This window comes from Astatotilapia calliptera, chromosome 15 (genome assembly GCF_900246225.1).
Source record: "Astatotilapia calliptera chromosome 15, fAstCal1.2, whole genome shotgun sequence".
Lineage (NCBI taxonomy): Eukaryota > Metazoa > Chordata > Actinopteri > Cichliformes > Cichlidae > Astatotilapia > Astatotilapia calliptera.
The window spans coordinates 3,028,242-3,050,053 of record NC_039316.1 but is presented as its reverse complement, the minus strand read 5'-3'; the positions used below and the strand labels follow the sequence as shown (position 1 = coordinate 3,050,053).

The 21,812-nt window shown below is 41.6% G+C and overlaps 1 protein-coding gene across 4 annotated transcripts in view; it reads right to left on the bottom strand.

Moving 5' to 3' along the window:
* plcb4b (phospholipase C, beta 4b) overlaps positions 1-21,812 on the bottom strand; it is a 75,897-nt gene that overhangs the window by 3,996 nt on the left and 50,089 nt on the right. For all 4 annotated transcript variants that reach the window (XM_026143387.1, XM_026143391.1, XM_026143389.1 and 1 more), the window contains 33 exons: positions 20,435-20,494; positions 18,792-18,935; positions 14,215-14,294; positions 14,074-14,127; positions 13,895-13,976; positions 13,705-13,805; positions 13,186-13,243; positions 12,119-12,227; positions 11,337-11,547; positions 11,123-11,216; positions 10,882-10,961; positions 10,682-10,766; positions 10,491-10,581; positions 10,323-10,418; positions 9,935-10,083; positions 9,605-9,691; positions 9,348-9,492; positions 9,142-9,226; positions 8,421-8,545; positions 7,678-7,729; positions 7,043-7,145; positions 6,402-6,566; positions 4,820-5,024; positions 4,072-4,160; positions 3,802-3,958; positions 3,662-3,711; positions 3,274-3,339; positions 2,315-2,430; positions 1,479-1,554; positions 1,201-1,376; positions 946-1,047; positions 790-847; positions 307-393 (listed from right to left, as the gene is read on the bottom strand). In XM_026143387.1, coding sequence (XP_025999172.1) covers positions 307-393; positions 790-847; positions 946-1,047; positions 1,201-1,376; positions 1,479-1,554; positions 2,315-2,430; positions 3,274-3,339; positions 3,662-3,711; positions 3,802-3,958; positions 4,072-4,160; positions 4,820-5,024; positions 6,402-6,566; positions 7,043-7,145; positions 7,678-7,729; positions 8,421-8,545; positions 9,142-9,226; positions 9,348-9,492; positions 9,605-9,691; positions 9,935-10,083; positions 10,323-10,418; positions 10,491-10,581; positions 10,682-10,766; positions 10,882-10,961; positions 11,123-11,216; positions 11,337-11,547; positions 12,119-12,227; positions 13,186-13,243; positions 13,705-13,805; positions 13,895-13,976; positions 14,074-14,127; positions 14,215-14,294; positions 18,792-18,935; positions 20,435-20,494 — 3,438 coding nt within the window. The remainder of the gene's footprint in view (positions 1-306; positions 394-789; positions 848-945; positions 1,048-1,200; positions 1,377-1,478; positions 1,555-2,314; positions 2,431-3,273; positions 3,340-3,661; positions 3,712-3,801; positions 3,959-4,071; positions 4,161-4,819; positions 5,025-6,401; positions 6,567-7,042; positions 7,146-7,677; positions 7,730-8,420; positions 8,546-9,141; positions 9,227-9,347; positions 9,493-9,604; positions 9,692-9,934; positions 10,084-10,322; positions 10,419-10,490; positions 10,582-10,681; positions 10,767-10,881; positions 10,962-11,122; positions 11,217-11,336; positions 11,548-12,118; positions 12,228-13,185; positions 13,244-13,704; positions 13,806-13,894; positions 13,977-14,073; positions 14,128-14,214; positions 14,295-18,791; positions 18,936-20,434; positions 20,495-21,812) is intronic.

Below are 21,812 nucleotides of genomic sequence, written 5' to 3'. Positions count from 1 at the left end.
AAGTTAAAAGCCCGAAATTACAATGACAGTCATGCCCATGATGAGGGAATGTAAACTTATGACAAATGTATCTAGAACATTTAACTAGTCCCAAAGCTTGAGTGTCATTTATACTTTCTAAGCCGGTAAAGCAAGAAGCTCCCTAAACTGAGGAATGTTCTGATATGAGCAGGATATGGTCCAATACTAAATGCTGGGTTTAAACAACAGTGTTAACAGCTTAGATAGCAGTAACTGTGATTGCTGTCACCTATCTAGATCAATTTACACTGTAGTGGCAGTAAAAGGTAATTTCCTTCTATGTACCTGCTCATTGAACTTCTCCAGTTTCTCCAGCTGCTCTCTCTGGTTTTTCTCTAGCTGCTCCATCTCCTTCTGATGCTTCATAGCCAGCTGCAGAAACACGGAGACAAAGGCAATAAACTAAATTGTCATAAATAAATAGCAATGTTTTTTATTACAATGAAATATGTTTTAGTAGGGGGAGTCATTTGGAGCATTTGATTCAAGATTAATGATCATTATGCAACAGTGTGTTGTAAAACAAAATTCTGATGTCGTCACAAACAAGAATGACAGGCTGTCTCAGCCTGAGGAAAGAAACTACTCTGAGGTTGAGCGCTGCAGGAGCAACAACTTCTTTATCACTTGCCCAATGGCAGCAGGGGGAACAGACTGAGGGATATTACACTTTGTATTTAAATTCCAACAATGTTAATCCAGTGCACAGGCTAAAGGAATAATGATTGAAGTGCTCTTCAGCTGAGGAACAAAAAATAAACATCCTACCCTCTTCCTCTCATCCAGGAACTTCTTGGTGTTGCTGCTGTTTAGCTCTCGCACTCTCCTTCAGAGCGGAAGAAAACCATCACAACATGAAGTTACAATGAGCGCTTAAGAGCCCCAAAACAACGACTGAACGATTACATCATGGGCGTGACCCACCTCTCTCGCTCTGCCTTATTTTTGATAGTCTTGTCCTGGCTGATGGCTTTACTGTTTTCCATGGACATTTTAGCCTGGTTGGCACGCATCTCTTTGCTCTGCCTGCATTGTGGAACAAGCAGCTGCATATAAGACAAGTTGTCTGCATCCAATTTTTGGCAATAAAATCTCAGAGTAGCTGCCCCAAATGATCATGTCTGATCACTCGCAGTAATCCATCCCTATGTGTGTGAGCAAGCTGTGCGGGTCTCTCACCTTTCATGAATGAGTTTGAGCTGCATGGTCTGCTGCTCCTGGACAGTGGCCAAGAGCTTCTTGAGGTGTTCACACTGCTGGGTGACGTGGCTGTCCTTCATCTCCTGCTCCTCACTGCTGTGACTACTGATTAGCTCTGACCACTCTTTGGTGTGCTGTGCTGTGATGTCCTTTACCTGCATGCGAACACACGAGCGCATTAATAACTCACAGCTAAGATACTTGTCATCCTCACATCTAATAATAGCTTTGTGGAAAGAGCGTTTGCTGTAAGTTACCTTGGTTTTATGATCAGCAACTAGCGTTTGAATCTTATCTTCTGTCTCCTTCTTCAGCTCTTGGCAGTTGTTTTCACTGTAAGGAACCCACATGTACAAGTGGACAAGAGAGGTTTAGTTAAATTGATCTTAAGGAATGGAGTCAAGAGGGGTGGGCAAAGTTAGGTATGTCTTTGATTTGTCTCTGTGCATAAATGGTTATTTGCAAAGCTTCACATCACACAGGGAGCTTTATAGAAGCAGTGTCGAGTCTTGCACGGGGACCTCCTGTCCTCTTTGTATGCTCTGTGCAGTTTGACACAGCTAATATTATTTTCTGAGCTCTAGATGTCGAGGTTTGCCAGTGTAGCAGGCAGAATAGAACCCAAATGCAGGACTCTGGAAACTAGAAATGAACTCAATAACACAGCTTTAATGGTCTACAGGGGGAAAGAGAACAAAAAAACATTCACTGAGCAGGAAAGAGTCAAACAATAAATACACACGAGGCAGTTAGGGAGATGGGAAACACAAGGGAACATAGCTGCAACAAATCAGGAAAACTAGACAGGTAACTTAAAACTCAACATGAAGCACACAAGACTATCAAAATAAAACTGGAACTAACACCAAGACACAGACCCAAACCTCAGAATTTGACAGAGACAAAAAGATAAACAAACATAGAGACAAGACTGACTTCACAAGGGAGACACTAAAGGACAAAACACAGAGATGAGACTGAGTTTGTGTGTGTGTGTGTGTGTGTGTGTGTGTGTGTGTGTGTGTGTGTGTGTGTGTGTGTGTGTGTGTGTGTGTGTGTGTGTGTGTGTGTGTTTGCTTTTGTCTCCACTTACCCTCGTTTCTTGATGGCTTTCTCTAGTAGCTTCTCCAGAGTTACCTTCTCCTTATCATGCAGAGACACTATCTTGTCCACCTGCGTGCAGTGAGTTTTCTGCATTGTATTTTGATCCTAGTGCAGAAAAGGGAGACACGTTTATTATTTATAATTATTATTTATTATATATAAGTATTTACCTATGCCATGCAGATGCAGTTTTAACCTATATTGAAACCAATTTGGAATCAGCACAACAGGCAGCAGCAACAACAACAACGATTATTGTTTGTAATACACTCATGTTGATTTTGTTGCTCCCCCTGAATAATGAACCAGCAGCTATCTTTTTTTTCAGCCAACAGATGGGTCTGCAGGTACTGATATACATATGTTAAGCAACAGGACTAAATTCTGTGATGATTAATCTGCATGTATGACTGAGCCAGCAGCCAATATAAACTGTGCCGATCGCTGTTTGAAGAAAAACAGCAAATCATTATGTGTCTGGATCTATAGACACTTCTCAGTATTTTAACATATGTGCCTTCTTTACTCCTGGGATATAACTCAAATCTCCACAAATCCATCCCTGAGAGGAAGGGAAAAGGAAAAGTTTGCAGTAAAGAAACAGTTGTATAATTTCCTGCATCTCTCTTATACAGACTTGCTTTGTGCAGCCAGGAGACACTAGAAGCAATATGACACATTAGCATACTCAGAAGCACCCTATGTACATTATGAATGGACTGTCTGTGTGTGTGTGTGTGTGTGTGTGTGTGTGTGTGTGTGTGTGTGTGTGTGTGTGTGTGTGTGTGTGTGTGTGTGCGCATGCAGTCAGTGGTCAGTGGAAGATGAAAGGTAGAGCCGCCTCCCCTTCCACCGTTTCTATCCCTCTGAGCATCAATAACTGTCAGGAATAAACAGCAGCCCCTTTGTATTATTAGCAGACAGGTCTGCAGTAAAACAGTCACCCACCTTTGAGTGTTTCTTCTTTAGAGTGTTGAGCTCCTTCTGCTGCTTTTTAATCAATTTAAGGTACGACTGCAGTGGGAGAGATCCATGTTTAGTCACGATGTACAATATACTAGACTCAGGCAGCATTAATAGTTGGCGTGCAATTACTTCCATGAGATAATTGTGAGTTTAATATTGGTGCAAAATCATAACTACAATAGTATTTGTTATTACTAAAATATAACACAAAGTAGTTATTGTTTTTTAGGTCTAAACATGATACAGACAATGTCAACACCTGAAGCAAAGATTACTTCTATATAATTGCTCATTTTCATACATATGCCTGTACAGACTAAACTAAAGGAAACCTGCTGCTGAGCTATGTGACAGGAGTTACAATACCAACCTTCATTTGCTTTAAGTCATCAATGCTGACAGTAGGCACGAGTGCGTTATCTGAAACAGCAGTGGAAACAAATGTTATTCTGTGTTTACATAGACATATTAAACATGCTGTATGCGAACTGTCTTTACGTCAGCGTATACCCTTCTTGGCTTCGGTCGTGTTATTTTGGGCAGCGTTGGAAGTCTGGGCCATGTCTGAGCTGGCTTGCGGTGTCACACTGGTTTTCACGGTGTCACCTTTACCCTTCCCTTTCTTGTCGTTTTTGGAGCTTCCGCTGGGAACATCTGCTATGTCGTTCTACAAAGGAAAAGAGACGCATTTATTCAAACTGGCTGCATCCTTTCAGTCAGATACATGCGATCAGACCAGTTTTGGATTCGTATGGGCGCCGCTTCCAAACCCATGTGTACCGTGTCAATTCCCAGTGCTTTCATCTGGTCAGCTCTCTTCTCTGCTATAGTCAAAAACTTCTTTGGGTCTGATAGAGCATCCACAATAGCTGAAACACAAAGAGATTTAGAAGATTTCGTCATGAGCCTGGTGGGCTGAATGAATAACCTGACGCTGAAATGTGTCATTCAGTGCAAACTTTGTATGACACAGCTTTGCGTTCCTGTCTACGTTCTGAGAAAGTCTCCTTATCAAATCTGAAATCATCTTCACGTCTTGTTTAAATAACCGTTACTAGGGAACAGGATCTTATTTTCAGCTCTTGGTAAAGAGCTGCTTGAGTAGGAAAGTGATAGCGACAGATCTTGCAGAATAACCACTAATGGTTACAGTAATGATTCCTCAGTGCGAGCCCGTTGGCTTTATTTAATGACAACTCCAATTGTCCTGCTCATTTGTATGCTCGTGCCTGTTCGAAACCATTACTGCAGAGTCACTGTCATCATCATTTGTGCCACGCCATTACTGTGAATGTTAAAACCAAGGCAGAGAAAAAGCGAGCAGGAGAGAGTTTTCTTGCTTTCCTTTCTCCTCTCCTCTCCCTGCAGGCTACAGCAGCTGCTTTATTATACTGCTCTCAGAATACTTATGGCGGATATTAAAGGTTATCTATACAAAACAAACTTATAGTTCTGTTTTACCCATGCACTGAAGTCTATCCAGTAATATAAAATACATTAAGTGCTGCAATTTGTGTGTTTCCCTCACCTCCGAAGCCGTCGGGCACGTAGGTCTTGAGGATGATTTGGCAGAAGACTGTGGGCAACGACAGCGGCTTGTTGCCTTCGTTTCTCAGAGAGATGTGGCGGTAGCCAGCCTGCAGGCCGTCAAGAGGCAGGATGCGCTGCCCAATCAGCTTATTGTTGTCGTCGTAGACTGCGATGCGCAGCACGGCCAGGTCTGGTAAGATCACCTAGAAGGAAGGCATGAAGGGAAACAGTGGGTAAGAGGGAGGAGTAACCACACTGAAAAAAAGGAAAAAGAAACGTCGCCATTAGTTCTACCGAAATTTTGGAAGTCTACTGAGCTCATTCTGCTCTGATAATGTTTAAAAAGATAAATATTTGCCAGACAAAGCAGTAAAAGAAAGCAGCATCATTAAAGGGGAAGGTCGAAGATGGAACTGCAAGGGACACAATCGGGGTATAGTCCATGTGTGATAAAAGAAAAAGACACGATAAAGGAGGAACACACTGCATATCTGACTGCTGACAAGCCCGTCTCTGCAGCTAGTATGCATCCAAGGAGTGGAGAATATCTCGTGTACATATGTATGCTTTTAACTTGTGTCTGCAGATGAGCTTCTGTACTCACACCCTTGGAAAAAAAGAGAGCGAGAGAGTGTCTTAACTGGGCTTCTATGTGAAGATAAGAGGATGATTAATACAAAGACGATGGGAAGGTGGGAGATAAGGCTGAAGAATACTCACTGGAGATGAATGGGTAGAAGCATCGCGTGTGTGTGTGTGTGTGTGTGTGTGTTTGCTTACACATTCACAGCCCTGCTGATGCACTGTGTATTGTTCGCTTGCAGTCATGACAGCGGTGTGTATGCATGCAAAAAGTGTGGCGGCATTTGAGGGCATCTGTGTGTGTGGAGGTGAGAAACGAATCTTGCTTGCAGACTGCTTATGATGGCCCTCTTTGATAGGTAGGTGTGTGTGTGTGTGTGTGTGTGTGTGTGTGTGTGTGTGAGCAGCACTGCGGCAGGCTGTGATTGATGGTGTGTGTTAGGAAGCTGGAGTCACAGTCATGGCTGAGAGACTTCCTATTCTGCTGAGAGCAGCACTATTACACACATGTTCCTCTCTCTCTTTGGCTCCCATCTCTTTTATTTTCCCTTTAATTCTCTCCCTCACCTCTAATTATCTTTCTTTTCATTTCTGTGGCTCCTTTCCTCACTTCCTTTTTCTTTTTCTGTGAGTCAGTATACAGTAGATTGTGTTTCGTTTTTTATGTCACACTTTATTATTCAACAGTATCCCAAATCACTCCGTTTCTGTATTCTCACTTTATATTCTCCATCTGCTTCCTCCTCTCCCTAACTCTTGCTACTATTATCTTAGATTTCATTATTGTCTCCTTTCCTTCTCCTTCCACCCTTTGTACTGGAGTAAGATGAGAATCAGGCTGCTTCTCATGTCACTAAGATCTTTCTCCAACCCAAATAATAGATTTTTCTCCCCCAGTTTCCATTTCCATTGGCTCATCCCAAATGGGACTACGTGCTGCAACATTTTTTCAACTCACTGCATCCATTATTGTTGCCCCGTCTATCCGTTCGTGCTACCTTTCTGAAGACGAATGGCTCCTCGTTGTAGGCAGGGTTCAGTCCATTGTTCATCACCATGCGAGTGCGAAACTCTTTCCGGATGGTGTCCGTTGGCAGTCCATACATGTCGACTTCAACGTAGGTCCCGATTTTCTTGTCAGAGAGAAACTGTCCTGAGAACACCTAAAAAAGAAGCAGACCATTCTCAGTGCTTTGGAGAGGTGTTGATTTTACAGAAATATTATCTGCACAGGTTCATTCAGTGCACTGTGGGGTGGCTGTGGCTCAAGAGGTACTGCAACCTATATACTAATCAGAAGTTTGGTGATTCAGTCTGCATGCCAGTGTCCTTGGGCAAGATACTGAACCTAGAGTTGCTCCTGAATATGAATAGGTGAATGAGTCATGTTGCATAAAACGCTTTGAGTCCTCTAGGAGAGTAAAAAAGCGCGATATAAGAACCACTGTAATTTGTACAGCATGCCACATCTAAGCCTGAAACCAACCTTCAACATGATATTATCTGTAGGTTTCACAGACATGGATGAAACCTAGTTCCACTGAAAAAAAAGTTTGGTTTAAGACTAGGCTGAATCCCTGAATGGAAATCCCTTATCCACTTTTTCCCTGAATGATTTATTAGTACTGCACGACCTAACCTGTACACTGCAGGTTGCAGCGATGACGCCATCCACCGGTGTCTCTGAGAATGGGTCAAACATCCTGTCTGACCGCCGCATGAAGTCGGGCTTCAGCAGGTACCTGACGTGCACAGAAGATGCACATGAGGAAAACGGCCACGCACAAACCCATCAATGAACACACTTTTGTTTTGTAAAATCTGATTATGATGCCTTTACAAACATTTTTTTGTTGTTGATGTCTCTCGATTTAGAATAAATGTAGCACACGAAGGTACTGTGCATATGTGTATGCTAACCAGAGGCCCATCAGAGTAACATTAGTAGTGATGACTGTCTGCAAAAGCCTCGATCTCGCCACATATAAGATTTCCAGCATTAGCAGGAAAATCTCTGCCCTCAGGGACGGTATTAAAGGCGAGGCATGGAGACGACAAGGGAGAGAGGAAGAGACAGATGACTGCCGAGAGAAGAGGAGCTTCCTTCTCGAAAGCACTCATTGGTTTTTGGAAAAGATAGTAGCTGCGGTCGCTTCTGGCAGTCGCTAATGAGATGTGACAAGCTATAATTGATGAGCTTTAGAGAGGAGTGGAGAGGGAGGGAGGGGACAGACCGGAATGAGCTAAAGACAGGAGTTGAGGAGCTGTGCTCACCCGCAGGAACCATTGTACTCAAACTTTCCTTGGTTCAGCTGCATGGCCAGATCTGAGAGAAGAGTGAGAATGATAAGTGATTAGTAACTGCAATATATACACGCCAGTGTTTAAACATCAAAACAATCCAAATAAATTAATGACTAAAAAAGAAAACAGAAAAACCCCATCATTCAAAGACTATGTGAATTTTTTTCTGAATCTGAGTGAATGGGTTTGTAATATTTTCCCTGACTCCCCCTTAGCTCCAAGTCCCCAGACCCCTGCCTAAAGCCTCACATATGCCCCACTCACAGCAGGCCATATGGTCTAATGTCTAATGCCTCTGGACATAGGACAGCAGCTGTTTCACTCCCTGTTAAGGTGTTTATATGGCAGCAACAGTTTGATAGTGTGTGTGAGTGTTTGTAAGAGGTCAGAGATAAACAGAGGTACGAATTCAGCTGCATTTATTTAGCAATTTTGCACACACGAAAAGATATTGATTCTTTTTAAATGAGCTGACACCAAATCCAAACTTTAATTCAGAAACTTGTTTTTTTTTCCTGCATGAATATATTTGCAGCTGCGAGATGGTCGTTTCGTAGCTTCACAGTCAACCCTTCCCCACATGCAGAAGATGCTCTGAGCATGATCAGAGGGTTACTTGAAATTAGATTTGAGTGTGTATTTTGTAATATACTATGAGTGGTGTTGTATGGGTGAGTGTGAGGTTAGAGGTCCCATGTTGCATGCTGTGGTACCTGGGGTCTGGAAGTTGAGTGAGACCATCTGGCAGCCTGCGTTCCAGAAGATCTGAGGCATGTAATTACTGGAGTCCACCCGGCCCCCTTTGGGGTAGATACGGCTCATCTGACGCTTGTTGTAGCTGTGCTGAAGCTCAGGAAAATTTGAAAAAAAAAAGGGGAGGGAGAACATGTGTGTTTCAACACATGTGTGTGCGTGTGTGCATTAAACAGACTGTACAACTATTTTTAGTGTGAACAGCTTGGGTCAAGCAGTCCCACTGGAGGGGAGAGAGAGGCTGTGTGTCAGCCCGAGCTACACAGGCTGAAAGCACACTGGGCTCTAGAGGCCTCAAGTTCTTTTCCGACAGCAGAGTGGAAACAAGTATGGCTAAAAAACATCAGTTCTGAGCAGACGTTCAGCTCTCATTTAGGTGACCTCAATCTATAAAGTTCAAACTCAGATTTCATTGGAAATTTATGTCTCTTCATGCATCTCAGTAAAGTGTCTGAGCTATTTCCCTTAAAGTCTCATAGAGTTTAAACTTAAAACCTAAACTTGGTGAAATCTGATCTTATGCTGATTAAAGTTTACATACATCCTGTAACGATAACTTAAATGTATTATTTATCTACATTTTTCCTACCTTAGCGTCCTTTTTTTTTTTTTTTTATAGCTGTTCTATTTTCTAGAAAAATCCAATGCAACTGGCTGATCTGACAAATGCTCAAAGGATACTTCACAAACTCAATGGCATTAGTCTTCAGATAGCCCAGGCCAACTGACTCGTTAAAAGATGACATGTTATGGTGGATATTCCTTTCTGAAAAACAAAAGAAAAGAAAAGAAAAGCTGATTAACATTTATTTTGACAGTCAGTAATTGATTGATTGTTCTATGAGGCTCTTACATGAGAAATGACAGCTAAAAGTTGAAGCTCTCACCTTCAGCTACATCAAAACTCTGGAACTTGACCGGCTGTGCATAGTTGACCATGGCTGACAGATACGGGTGGATGTTAGTGGTGGCTCCCACATAGGTGTACTGAGCTATCAGAGCCTCTTCTAAGTCTTCTGCCACATCTACAGTCTGAACAGCACAAGCACACATACACATGGCTCAATAACCTAGTCTTATTCATCAGCCCAGAGACAGCAGTCAGCTTTTAGTGGGGTAAAAAGGGGACGGGATGGGCACTTGCCTTCTTGTTGTTGTCTTGGTCAGATGCTTCAGAGATGTCTGTGGCGTCGGTTGCTTCAGATATCTCTGTCACCTCATCTTCAGGTACCTAAGAACACATCCATACAAAACACCCATTAATGGGATGTTCGTGTTAGTGGTAGATTTGACTGAATTTGGGCCATAGTAGTCCAATGTCCTATATTTAGCAAATGGTACAGGGGGAAAAAAACTGTTACAGTTAGCCGTTTTAATCTCACCTGCTGGGGATGTATAACAAACCAGAGTGCTTCTCTGCAATGTCCACAGATTCGTTTTAGTGTTTCAGTAGCAAGTCGACACTCAAACCTACCTTCTTAATACTGTTGCTTTGCTCGTCATCTTTCCTTGAGCTGACAGCATTACTCTGAGAAACACTGTTGGATTCTTTCTCGCTGGTTGCTTCAGAAACACTGCTGGGGGCCTCTGAATTCAAATCCTTATCCTCTGCCTCTTTTTCTCCTGCGCTCACATATACAGAACAACACAAATCAATAGCAAAGCTGATTTTTTTTTTTCCTCCAACATTAATATTTTACTTATTCCTTGGTGCATTTACTTTAGCGAGTGTTTGCACTTGATGTTCTACTTTGCATTTTTCAGCATAAACCTATCGCTTACTGCTCGTACAAGAGAGGCTGTCACGCACATTACTACAATTTATTATTTCACATAGAAACACAGGCTGTCAGACATCTGACCGTTCTCTGTGTCGTCTTCATTCTCCTCTCCCATAATGATAGCAGGGGTGTTTGTCTCTCCTGCCTCCATGTGTTTCTTGAAGGCCTCGAGCTGCTCTGTATTGCACACATACACATGTTAAAGACAGACAAATCTCATAAAATCACATAGATGTGCTGTATACATACTCTGTTCGACTTCAGGTTTCAAGCGTTTGTTTTTGATGAGGATTTTCCGCTTGAGCTCACTTGGAGAGGGTAAAGGACGCCCAGGTTCAATCTGCCAAAGAGAAAAGAACTTTTACACTTAAGTAAATATGAGTATAACCCAATCAGAGCAAATTCTAAGAAATACTTTGTATCAGAAAGAGAGGATTTACCGCATAGTTCTCCAAAGGCTGTTTGAGGAGCAGGTCACCGAAGATCTCCTCGCAGTACTTGGCCATCTTGTACTGCTGAGGTTTACTAAGTAACACAATCGCAAAAATACATAATATGTCTATGTATTGATTATTTGTGAAAAATGTATGCAAATAAAAGCAATCCTTACGCATTTGATGTTTACTGATTATAAATGTACCTGCAGTGATTTTCAAATGACAAAATAACAGGAAAGTCTGATGTGACAAATGCTGTCTCCTTAATGGCTTGGATAACATCCTGTGGCAGGAGAAGAAAAACATTAGGTGTGAGGAGGATGAATCATAACAAGCCATCAAATGTTATATCAAACTCTGAACACAAGGGGGCAGACTTACATTATGAAATAGCATTAAAGCAGTAACTGAAAGACTGAACAAAGTTGGGTTTTTTGTGTTCACCTTGAACAGGATATCTGTGCACATGGCCTTGCCATGAGTAATGATGGGTTCCTGGTCCTCTCCTTTCCCATCCCAGCAGTCCAGCTCCACACATCTAATGCAAAGCACACAGAAATGTCTCTGTCCACAAGCTGCACATGCAACTGAGCTTTAGCATAGCCAGATACATGTGTGTCTGTCAACCCATCCAAGTACACCATATTAACATAAATACCTGCATCCAGCCAGCAGGACCTGCCGGTACATCTCTACTGAGGACTTCCCGCCAAACTGTCGGCCTGTCAAGTACGTGTTGTGGGAGGAGCTGATGAAGTAATGGGCCAGCGGCTGGTCCATATCTTGGTACAGTTCCAGCCGGTCCAGGAACACTGGAGCATTTTCATCTGACATTAGGTACCGGCAGAAGCCATCACTGGACATGTGACCTGAACAGAACAAGGACGGACACGAAGGGCGTAACTTAGTGGTAGAATATTATTTATTGTTAAACTTTGTGAATATTTCTTTAAGGTGAAAGCAGTATAAAACTCTGAAAATATTATTGTAGTTTTTTTATTTATTTTGGAAAAATGTAACATGTATTTGTAGAAGAAGTGTTCTAAAGTAAACAGAATAAATGGCTTTTATAATTCACTCTCTATCACTAAGTATTTTATTAGTGTATATACATTTTTATCATTACTAACTCTGAATTCAGCACAAGACGTGCAAATGTCAGGCCTGTGTGTTTATATCAAAACAACAGCTACTTGATGTTTAACTACTGTAGATTCTTTTGGGAATCTAAATGTGTATTTAAAAAGCAGCAGAGCTATGTGTACAACCATTTCATCATGATGATAACAGGGGAAAAATAAACTCCGGCGCTTGACAATAAATATTTAGCCCTGGAGAAAATGTGCCAACAATCTGGTTTTCCGTTCAAGGTAACACCTGCAGATGGCAGCAAAGCCTAAAACATCTCTCTCCCTCTGGTTTGCCCACACGGTTCTTTACCTTTCTTCTTCAGATCTTCGTCTCTCTCGTATTTCTCGATGATCTGCATGGCTCTCTTGGGGTCGTAGAATGGAAACAGAATCTCATTTAACCTTGGGTCGCGCTGGTTCTGTGAAGCGAAACACAAACGCAGTCATCCCTCTATTCATCGTCTCCAGTAATTTCCCAGCACAAATCGAATTTAGGACAAACGCATCTTGCGCTACACGCAGGATAGGAGCAAACTTATTACAATATGTTTACACTCTCAATTTGTTATGCCTGATCAAAGGTACTGAACTCAGGACTATGTGATTGGCTTTCATCACTTACTATTTAAGAAATATTATCTTTAAATCATTAGTATACACACAGGCACATAACATTTAGACAGCAAGTACTAAAAGCACTGATCAAGGTGATTATTATACGGCAGTATAAACAAAAACCTGTGAGCCACACTAACAGGTGCAGAGATTAAATGTTGCTTAAAAGCAAAGAATCACATGTGTTTGAGGGAATCAAGGTGGCATTCACAAAAACAACAGCAAACATTCAAACATCATGAACATGTCGCTGCCCACTCACAGAGCCAGGTGGGGAATTTAATCTGATTGGCGAGCCCAGAGCATGAAGCAGCGCAAACACGTGACTGCACAGCAGCAGGACTAGGCAGGTATTCAGCAACACAGAGCAGCACAGCCACAGAACACATATACGCACAGCAGGGAACGAGACGAACCCAGCAGGAAGCAACAGGATGGAAACCTCGACCCTCCCGTTGCTACAGCAACACCAATCAGACACAGGGGGGAGAAGGAGGCAAGCCACGGTAGGGAGAACATGGGGAATGGGATGACGGTGGGCATGCAGAATAAGGGAGGTGGTTGAAGATGCCCTTGCAGGCCCACTCAAAGTTAAATGTTGTGTCCATCCAATTTGATTAAGGTGGACTAATGTGCAGTCGGGCCTGGGAGCAGGGCGACTTCTACCCCAGAGCAGGATGAGAGTAAGAGCAGCAGGAGTTGCAGGGAAGGGCACACGCAAGCTAAATACAGAGAGAAGTTAATGAATGATAAAGAGCTTACTTCATTCAGAAAGCTGACTAACTGGTCTACAGTTAAATAATCAGTTTTGTTCCCATTGCTGCAGAGAGATTAATTAGAAAAACAAAACAAAATGTTATGCTCCTTAAAATCGAAACCCTCACAGTCATTCACACAGTCAGTCAGTTAAAATTAGAAAAGCCAGTCTTTACAGTTACATTACGCTTTTAGTAGTATCTTGTTAATCATCACTCTTCTTTGACTGTTGTCATTAGGTTGAACATAATTAATGTTGAACGGTGGAAGCAGGTTAGGCTGTCCAGACATAGTTAGTGCGGCAGGCACAGAAACATTTGTCCTGATTATTTCCAACATGATGCAGCAGCTCTCACTTGGGGAATATTTAAACAGATGATATCATTGTTCTGCTCAGGCACAAGGTAACGCAGGTAGAATACGTTGCTGGGTAAGGGTAATGCTGTTAAATGTGTATTCGGAGGATATTTTATTATTTTTAAGGTATAAAACAATTAAAAAGAGCAGACGAGATGAAACACTTACATTTTCTTGAAGAGCTCCTCTATATCTGTGCGAGGGCAGATCTTCTGTGTGAGCGCGTAAAAAATGTCAAAGGTAAAATCTGCTGGTTCAATCTCATCGTTCTGTAAAAGGTAAGTGAGAGAGTCATTTCCTCACAGTTTTCTTTCAGCGTAACAAACTCGGACACATCTGACTTCCAGTATTGTCTGACCTTTCCACTAGGAAGGCCCAGATCCTTCAGAGCCTGAAAGATCCCCTTCTCCGTTTTGCCTGATGCAAATGTCCGAGTGATGCTTTAAGAAGAGGAGGAGGATGATAAGGTGAAGATGAGTGAATGATATTGTATAAAAAAAACAACAACCCAAAAACATACTTTAAACGCACTCTTACCCTCTTACAGGAATCTTCCCATTCACGTTGGTAAGGAAACACATTCTCATCCAACTAAACAAAAACAGGAAGTAGGATTAAGGCGTCTTACTGAAGAAGGCACAGCCAAGTTATTACAACTGTGCTGCGAATTGCACTCACTGTTTCTTGAGGCATGTCATTGGACAGACGTTGTTGGCCTTAACGTTGTGAATCACTGACCTCAAACCCTCGATCCACTTCTGCAAACAAACAAGCACAAGTATTCAGGACACACACGCACACGTGTATATACACTCCTACCACTTAAAACCACTGAACAAATTACATAGCATTCAAAAGAGCACCCAGTTTGCATTGTGTTAAGAGGTGAATGTCTTTGGGGAAATAAACAAGCAAATGAATTGCTCTTTAATCAACAGTCTTGTGATAGGGGCCTTGACAGGACCATCATTAACACAGACACAAAAAACACACACACAGCGATAAACAGCGACCTGTTGCAAGGCTACAAGGAGTGATGATAAACAAACAGCTAGAGAAGGCCTGTGACTGTCCATGAATATGCTGCCTCATGCATCCATGTAAAGGCCACTGATAATCCGAACACTTCTGAGCCTCCTCTCTGAATGTCTGTCCCTCTTTGTGCTAAACCCTCCTCCACTTCCACAACAAATTTCTACTGGTGTCATTATAAAAACATTAAATGCGATGGCTTGTGCAGCAGGGGCAGTCTGTTTGGGCCCGTGGTGTTCACGAAGCAGCGCGCTGATGTAAATATCTCTGTCATCTATTGAGGCCTGCTCTTTACTGTAGGGCCACCTGTATGCTGGGAGGGGTGCTGATGGTGTCGCGGTGGGTTTGTGTCTATATGTGTGCGCGAGAGAGATAAAGAGGGACTGTGTTTTTGACTGTGGGGGACGTGCTCATGTATTTTAACCTGTGAGTGTACGTGTTTGTGTTTGTGCTCCCTGCTGTGGGCTGCTGCATGAATATCATTGGCAGCCCCGTGGCACAAACAGCAGTTATAACACCCACCAGCATGAAGGGAAAAAACAAAAAAACACCCTCTCATGGGAAATGAATAAACACCAATCCGGTGGTGCCAAATAACAGATCTGTGCTCAAAAAACTAAAAACCCCAGCTTGTTCTAAAGCTACTGGTGATTTTAAATTTTTCTACAAACTGACATCTGTAAAAACATTATGTACACCGTGCTCCAAAATTATTATGCAAATAGGATTTTAGTGTCATAAACACTCAATTTTGTGTTCAGTTAAACTCATGGATAGTGTTGTGTCTCAGGGCTCTTTGGATCACTGATATCAATCAGACATAATTAGTTTGTCAGGTGAGCCCAATTAAAAGAAGTCTACTTAAGAAGGATGTTCCACTTTATTAAGCATGCCACAGGTTTAAAGCAATAATGGAAAGAAAAACAATCTCTGCTGCAGAGTGTCAAATAATGCAATGCCTTGGATAAGGTATGAAAACTTAAGCATGATCATCGTACTGTGAAGAGATTTGTGGCTGATTCAGAGCACAGACGTATTTGCACAGATAAAGGCATAATGAGGAAGGTTTCTGCCAGACAAGTTCATCGGATTAAGAGAGCAGCTGTTAAAATGCTATTACAAAGCTGCAAACAGATATTTGAAACTGTAGGTGCCTCTGGAGTCCCATGAACCTCAAGGTGCAGGATCCTCCAGAGGCTTGCAGTTGTGCATAAACCTGCCATTCGGCCGCCCCTAACCAATACTGACAAACAGAAACGGTTGCAGTGGGCCAAGAAATACATGAAGGTTAATTTTCAAACAGTCTTGTTTACTAATTTGCCATGTAATCCTGGATGGTCCCGATGGATGATGTAGTGGACAGTTGGTGGATGGCCACCATGTCTTAACAAGCCTGCGACATCAGCAAGGAAGTGACAGAACCATGTTTTGGGCCAGAATCATGGGGAGAGAGCTCGTTGGCCTCTTTAGGGTCCCTGAAGGTGTGAAAGTGACCTCAGCAAAGTATGTAGAGTTGCCATTTACCATTTCTTTCATGGTACCCAAAGAAGAACAGTGCCCTTTGTAGCAAAATTATCCTCATGCATGACAATGCACCATCTCATGCTGCAAACAACACCTCTGTGGCATTGGCTGCTATTGGCATAAAAGGAGAGAAACTCATGGTATGGTTTCCATCCTCCCTCCTGTGGTTTCTGACCTCAACCCTATTGAGAACCTTTGCAGCATCCTCAAGCAAAAGATCTATGAGGGTGGGAGGCAGTTCACATCAAAACAGCAGCTTTGGGAGGCGATTCTGACATCTTACAAAGAAATCCAACCAGAAATTCTCCTGGTTCAATGGATGCAAGAATTGTGAAGGCTATGTCAAGGAAGGGGTCCTATGCTAACATGCGACTCGGCCTGTTAAGACATTTTGATCGAAATAGCTTTTAGTTTCAGTAAATATGACCTTTTAATGCTGCAAATTCAACAAATGACCATTTGCAGTTCTTTACAAACAATAAAATGTTTTGAAACTCTTGTGCATAATAATTCGAACAGAGCATTTTGTATTATTTTATTTTTTGCAAAAACGGTTATCTTTGGAAGGTTTGTTCAATTAAAATTGATGACTTGAAAATTATACTGACTGTCATTTGCATCGAGTATGTAGGAAAGTCAGCGACAAATATCAAAAAAGTTTAGTCAAGGTTAGCGTGGTGCTTTGATTTTCAGTCATTCTTGTTGTTTTGTGGCACCTCTTAATTTTTCTCAGCAAACTATTGTGAATGACAAACTATTATTTGCAATTGTGTTTAAAAGACAATAAAGTATAAGTCATATGTTTTAAGCTAATCTGGCAGACATCTGTCAGGCTGAGAAAACTTACTTTAGAGGACACGTAGAGTTTCTTTTAATCCCAAATCTTCATCTTTACCAAAATGATTGAGCACAATTATGGTCATGTTCATTATATTGCATGCTGTCAACATAGCCTATGAAAATACCAAAGCTAGCATAGAAATGACAAAGAAGTATTGTCTGTGTGTTGAACAGGAACTAATAGAACTTCTTTCCTTCAACAGAAACGAGTATTGAGACTAACCAGATATTCCTACTTGGAGTCTTTTTATAGGACTCAGTCAAGGGGGGGGAAGAAGAAAAAAAACACCTTTTTTTAAGTATAATAAACACTGACTTTAATTTCTCTTACTGTGATGTTTTTGTATTATGCCAAAAGTAGCAGGTTATTTTTGGGGCTCATCCAAGTGGCTCATTCTTCAAATATAGAACAATGAAGAAGTGCAAGACAACAAGAGAAAAGCAGCAGCGAAAGCAGCAGGAGGAATACAGAACAGAGATGCTGTGAATCATTCCAGATGCATCTATTTATTCAATGAATCAAGGCCTTGTGTAGGAGCTGGCATATTAACCCTGGCTTTCCTTTCTGAATTGAGAATCTGTAGGCTGGGTGGTCTTTTAATCTTTACATCTACATTGTTATGGAAATGTTGAAATTACTCAGACAGGTGCTAAGCAGAGTTTACCTCGAGGGCAGAAAAATGAAGTAGTGGTTAAGCTCTTACAAGCAGCCTCACTGTGCTCTCTACTTTGGAGCTCTAATATGTACAGTATTAGTAGGCAGATTGAGCGAACCGGGAAGGCTGCAGGATAGCAGATATCTGACACTATCACGGGATAATGCCTGGACGGGACTAAGCACCAACCTCCAAGGTTGAAAAATCCACACATGCCAAAGTACCAAAAACTGTACTTCCATAAGTGGCCACACGAGGCAGACGCCCAACGTGACTCTTTCCCTTTAGACTCCCAACAAAAATGTCAAATTTCACCACCTGACTGACATAAAAAAAAACTATAACTTTGGTCTATAGTTACCCATCCATAACAGCTCTGTGTAGGTCATTTTTGTTTTAGGTCTCTTTCACATTAAAGCTTAAAGCTAAGCACCTGATTGATAAGATTGACAGGTGGACACCAATCCAACTAACTGCTTGGTAGGAGTCACGTCACTCACGTGTGTTTGTGGCCTGGGTGACTTGTGGAACATCATTTAATGCTGTGTGATTAATTGTAACAAGAGCCATCTAAAGAAGTTCCTGTTTTGCTAAGTAAAATTTTAGTTTTTTCTAGTTTGTTTTGTGGGTGTGTGTATCACTTGGCACTAATTAGAAGGTATCAGTATTTAGCACGATGCACACATACAATCTATGCATGCATTTTGCTAACCATTGTCCTATGATTTGTTTTTACAAGTTGTCAACCAAACAATAAAACAAAACAGAAACGCCCCAAATGCTAATATTTAAGGCATCAAAACAGGACTTCACAACCGGGTGGGTGACGTCATGGTGCCTATATCATTTACATCTTTTACATACAGCCTATGGGGTTTGCAGTGATTTTTTGTCCAGACAACATATGCTTTGTGGCCATTGATTAAAACCATCTAAATTCATCAAAACACATTTTTTTAACCTGTGATGCACTCAAAAAGTGTCACAAGTTAGATATTAGCCAGAAGCTACATAAGTGCCTTTTGTCACTGAAAGGTATATGGTGAGTGAAGAAAATCATGCTATATTGGCATACACAGCTGTCCATTACATCTGTTATATTGTAATAATATTTCAAACTGCAACACTCCAATTAAATCTCAAGGTCAGCGCTCTTTATCGTTTGTATAAAGCAGCAGAAATGTGGGGAGGGCATGCATTTACCCTGGCTGTCTCTGGGTTCTCTGCCACCATGAACATGAAGTTGAGATTGACCAGGTCTGTGCCACTGCAGATGCAGATGATGCAACCCTCCAAGTCTGTTTCTGTCTTTCCAGTGGCCTCAAATGATGACAGGATCTTAGGGTCCTGAGGACACAGCATCAAAGGCAGAGATTAGTATAGAAATGATGGATAAATAGCTGATCAAAATTAAATGCTAAGACGGAGACCTAGACATAAAGCTAAAAAAAAAAAAAAAGATAAGATAGAATAATTAAGCAACAGAGCAAGCTCTTTAGATGTTTGAAAGCATTTCTGCTGCTTTAAGTTTAAGTAGGGGAAATATTTCAACATTTATAGACCTTTAGTTCTTTTTCTCAGAACAAAATACATCCCAGCACACCTTAGTCTGATATAACTTTAATGTCTGTTTTATCAGTTTAACAGAAAAATCTCACTATCAAAAACACCACTCTTTCCTCTCTCATCTTCTCAATCAGATTTCCTGTCTGCCACCATTGAAGATAGTAATGCTTATATGTTACGTGATTGAATTAACAGCAACAGGCAACAGGCTATGCCACTTTAAAATCTCAGCCTGCAATCATCCAATCCCATTCATCTCTTCTCTCTCATTGGATTACTTGAAACAGCTCTCCAGGCTTGTGTAACCATGTTAGCCTCTGAGAAGCCCGGTTATCAGTTGTCTGCACTGTACAAAACAGCATACGGCGCATGAGCCGCCATCAGACTGTAGAATCTATATACGTGCCCTCACATACGTACATAAAAAGACCGCCACACAGGACCAAACAAAGGCGCTCCAATCTGTTGTCAGCAGTATGATTTGAGACTCTCCTGTTAGGCTTCTGCATTTCAGTGGCTTCATTGGTTTGCATACAAATTAGAAGGCAGCATGCCCGTGGATATTCCAGTAATAGCTTTCATAATTCATATAGCTGGTATGATGCTAAATACCACAATATAATGTGTCACTGTCAAGGCTACATAGCATGAATCGATATTTAATATACAGAGGAACCATGTGGTTTGGATTTGTGCATATCTGCCTCTGTAACTGCTAAATAGAAAACTGATTGGTTGCCAGCTGTAATAATTCACTGGGCTATTTTAGAGGCCATTTCCTATCATGGGATAAGGAAAAGTCATTCTGACGGAGACAGAACATCTTATACTGTTGATCTTTTGATCCTGTAGTGTGAACTCCATAACCCAGCGGTTTTCTGACAGCGCATCACCACAGTGGCTGAAAGAACAATTTTTCAATACTACTCTCTCGGTCAAAAGCACAATCCACAGCTGCGAGAAAGTTCAGTAAGAACCTGTGGCGAAACTCAGAGTTGTATAAATATTGATGAGCTAGTGCCCTGTGTGAATCTGTATTTGAAAGCAAATCTCAGCAGTAAGAACTCAACCGGGAGTCCCAAAACAGTCATTATATTGATAGAAAAAGCCACTGTAGCCTTGGCTAATTTAGGCATGAATAATAGCCTGAAGTGGCAGTGTCTCTAGATTTTACCGGGAGTACCTCTGTGGGACTAAAAGATGGAATGTTTGATGCGGAGGGTGAGAGTGTGAATTTTGTGAAGGCAGAAGTGAAGAAATGGTCTCTCCTGAGTTCTTACCTTTGGGACGGCACCGACGCGAATACTGTTGATGAGAGAACACTCCAGAACCTGACCTTCCTGTAGGAGACCAAAAACGGTGGAAAGAAAGGGAAAAAAGAAGTAGATGAAGAGGGGGAGAATAAAAGTCTAGAAGAAAAACAATTTCTAATGGTCAGCAAAGCACAAGCACCACAACCTCTCAGCAACATGGGTGATTACAACCCAGAAATGAGGAGGAGTCCTTTGTGCGTTGAGAATAGCTGTTTTAATACCATTTGATTTAATTACCAAGTTTGAGTCTGCAGGAATGAGGATAAACATTAACAGGTTGGACTGTTGCAGAGGTGCTTTTTGCCACCAGGCATGCAGCTGCTTGGGGTCCCAGCACATTGGCGGGCTCCCGAAAACAGACAAACTTATACTGCTGCAGTTTGTAACATCAGTTGAAGAGGCCTGATCACCTTTGGGGCCCAACCTGACTCCATTCACCCCAGCTGCAGAAGGTGTGCATGAAATGAATGCTGCTAGTCTATTTGTAACTCTGGGGGAGGAAATTAATGTCAAAATCTATTGCAAGATTTGCAAAATTTGCAAAATGTCAGCAGTAAAATAGAAGTTATGAAAGTTCGGTGCATGCTTGTATATTTTCTGAACTTTCTGAGAAATACACAAACAGTGTGCCACCGAACTATTTCTAAAACCACTAAATGGGAAAACAAATCATCCTAATCAGAGTTATTTTTCCAAGTAGAGGGATTCAGATGCACCTCAGAGGTTTTTAGGCAGTGGCAAAGAAAAATCAGGAATGTTATAATCCAGTGGCTGGAAAATGAGACCATGCGAGTACTAGTACTCGCACAGCCAGCTGTAGGTCCTATATGCTAGGCTTCATCTTTTTTTTTTCTCTCTCTTTTTTTTTTAAATGTTTATTTATAAGATTTTAAGTTCAAAGTTACATAACGTCACACCAGACAATGAAAATAAGATTCAAAAACAATAACATTTAAGCACAGAAAAAAAAAAGAAAGAAAAAAAAAAGAAAAAACAGAAACCAAACACACAACAACAAAAAACCCCAAACAGGAAAACAGGGGCCTGTTCTTCGTACCGCGCTAAGTGAGTTAGCTGGATGAGATTGTTGACGATTTCGCGTGATCCTGGATCGTTCGGTTCCCCGAAGCCCATCCGGGACTTGCTGTCATAGCAACAGAGCCGTAAGCGTAAACCTGCTGGGGAGCAGGTTTACTTTATGTAAACAGGATTAGATCGCGGCCACGCAGGTATGTCCGCGTCATTCATACGAAAGCAACAGCGATATTCCACCACTGTTTCACCATAAATAAATAACATCAATGTAACTAAAGATAATGCAGCACTTGATCCTTTTATTGATGTC